Genomic DNA, 2,221 nt, shown 5'->3' with positions numbered 1-2,221 from the left:
TATATATAGTTATATAGAGTTTTATATAGTTATATATATTTATACAGTTATATATAGTTTTGAAAAGACAAAAATGAGTGAATGCTTTTGTTGCATCAGACTCTTCATGTTTTTGTTGTCAGAGAGAAGTCAACTTTCACAGTGTTAACACTTTTCAGCACCTGCAGAGCATTTTTCTTTTTTCTTCGATTTTTGGAGTTTCCGGTGTTGACGTCACAAGTAGTTTCATTTTCCGGATTCGTTTTCTGACTCTGCACCGACAGGCGGAAATGAAATACGTCATCATGTCCGCCTTGTTGCTCAGGAAAACACCGGCTGCAGAAGTATGAAGTGAAGCTACGTCACTCCATACAGAAGGAGCTGACGTTTAACGGGATTAACAGGGTTTTGTATTTTACAAACAAAATGTGTTCTTCTTGTTTTTTGTTGACGTTTTGGAAACACGTTTTAATCTCCAGTTAGAAGTTTAAAGGTTGAACAATAAACCATACAATAAACATACAATAAACCAACAAATAACAAATTTTGCGTTTATAATAGTTTAACGCGGATGACGTGATGCGTGCTTTTGCGTCTTACGCAAGGCGTCTGTTTTAACACCTGATTGGTCAATCTTTGAAGACCCCGCCTTAATCCGGAAACGCGGTAAATTTAACAACTTCCGCCGGGGGTTTAGACTTCCGAGGTAACCCTCTGTTTTCCTAACTTCCATATTTATTTGTAATTGTTGATGAGAATATATATCGCCGAAGTGTTCATATTGTATTCTGAAAGAGGAAACTGTTGTAAATTCCGTTCGGTTCTGAAGGAGTTCCTGCTGAGACCCAAACAATGTGAAACATGGAGATTTCTCAGCGCAGTCCGGTTTGTGCTCTGCAGCTAGAATGGAGGTGGACGTCCTGGAATTCCGGGTTCCAGCGGAGAGCAACAAGTTCTTGATCGTGTGGGACATACAGCCGGTTCTGACGGAGGCTCAGATCTATGTAAGTCCATCTGGACCGGGTCTGGAACCATGAAACTAGATCTATTTGTAATTCTGTGGGTCAGCTCTGCTTCTAGTGCATTAGTGCAACATTTACTGGGCCAGTGGCTCAATGGATAACACGTCGGACCACGGATCAGAAGATTCTAGGTTCAACTCCTGGCTGGCTTGAAGTTTTCTGATCAGAAATGCAGCTGCTAGAGTTTTAATGAGTTGACAGAACAGATCATATCTCCAGCTTTAGCTTCTCTCCATTTGCTCCCTGTCAAGTTTAGAACAGAATTCAAAATCTTACTTCTAACCTACAAAGCTCTCGAACATCTAGCTCCAGTACAGATCTTATTGCTCCATATTTTCCTAATGGAGCACTTCACTCTCAGACTGCAGGTTTACTTGTGGTCCCTAGAGTTTCCAAAAGCAGAATGGGAGGAAGATCTTTCAGTTATCAGGCTCCTCTCATGAGGCTGACACCTGGTCCAGTTTCAAGACTGGGCTTAAGTCCACCAAAGTTCCGTCATGTCATCTGGACGGGTTCTTTTTTTTTGGGAGTGTGCTGCTTGTGGGACTGAGTTTGTTGTGGCTCCTCAGACTGATGAAGTCCTTTGGATGAAAGCAGAAATGTTTCAGCACAACGGTATTAAATTTTCATGAAATAACTTTTTCAAAACTAGAGACAATCATTTCAACCTTAAAATCATCGAGGGCTAAGGACATCTATGATATGGATACTATATTCTTAAAATCATTTACAGAGGCATTACTTTCTTCTCTCTGTAGAATCATAAAATGCATGTTAATAGTAATATTTTTACATCTTTTATATCAACCTGCTAGGGGACTACAGATGAAAATTAGCCTCTTTGGCTAAATCTGGCATATTTATGTGATGTATTCATGTTAATATGTCTTGTCCCTTTATGAAATAAAGAAACTGTCCAGAGGACCTGACTTAACCTGGATTGTTGTCGAGCATGGACTTTGATACCCAGAGAGGCTGTTTGTTTGTTTGTTTCAGGAGCAGATGTTTGTTTATTTCAGAAGCAGCTGTTTGTTTGTTTGTTTGTTTGTTTCAGGAGCAGCGGTTTGTTTGTTTATTTCAGAAGCAGCTGTTTGTTTATTTCAGTAGCAGCTGTTTGTTTGTTTATTTCAGAAGCAGCTGTTTGTTTATTTCAGTAGTAGCTGTTTGTTTGTTTGTTTGTTTGTTTCAGGAGCAGCTGTTTGTTTGTTTATTTCAGTAGC

General features: G+C 39.5%; 1 protein-coding gene across 1 annotated transcript in view; it reads left to right on the top strand.

Moving 5' to 3' along the window:
• Nucleotides 1-642: 642 nt before the first annotated feature.
• rdm1 (RAD52 motif containing 1) overlaps nucleotides 643-2,221 on the top strand; it is a 4,561-nt gene continuing 2,982 nt past the window's right edge. The window contains exons 1-2 of the mRNA XM_037688586.1: nucleotides 643-685; nucleotides 880-983. Coding sequence (XP_037544514.1) covers nucleotides 885-983 — 99 coding nt within the window. The 5' untranslated portion in view covers nucleotides 643-685; nucleotides 880-884. The remainder of the gene's footprint in view (nucleotides 686-879; nucleotides 984-2,221) is intronic.

The sequence above is a fragment of the Nematolebias whitei genome, chromosome 15, assembly GCF_014905685.2.
Source record: "Nematolebias whitei isolate Nwh7 chromosome 15, NemWhi1, whole genome shotgun sequence".
In the NCBI taxonomy this organism is placed as follows: Eukaryota; Metazoa; Chordata; class Actinopteri; order Cyprinodontiformes; family Rivulidae; genus Nematolebias; species Nematolebias whitei.
This window is presented reverse-complemented; position numbering and strand designations above follow the sequence as displayed.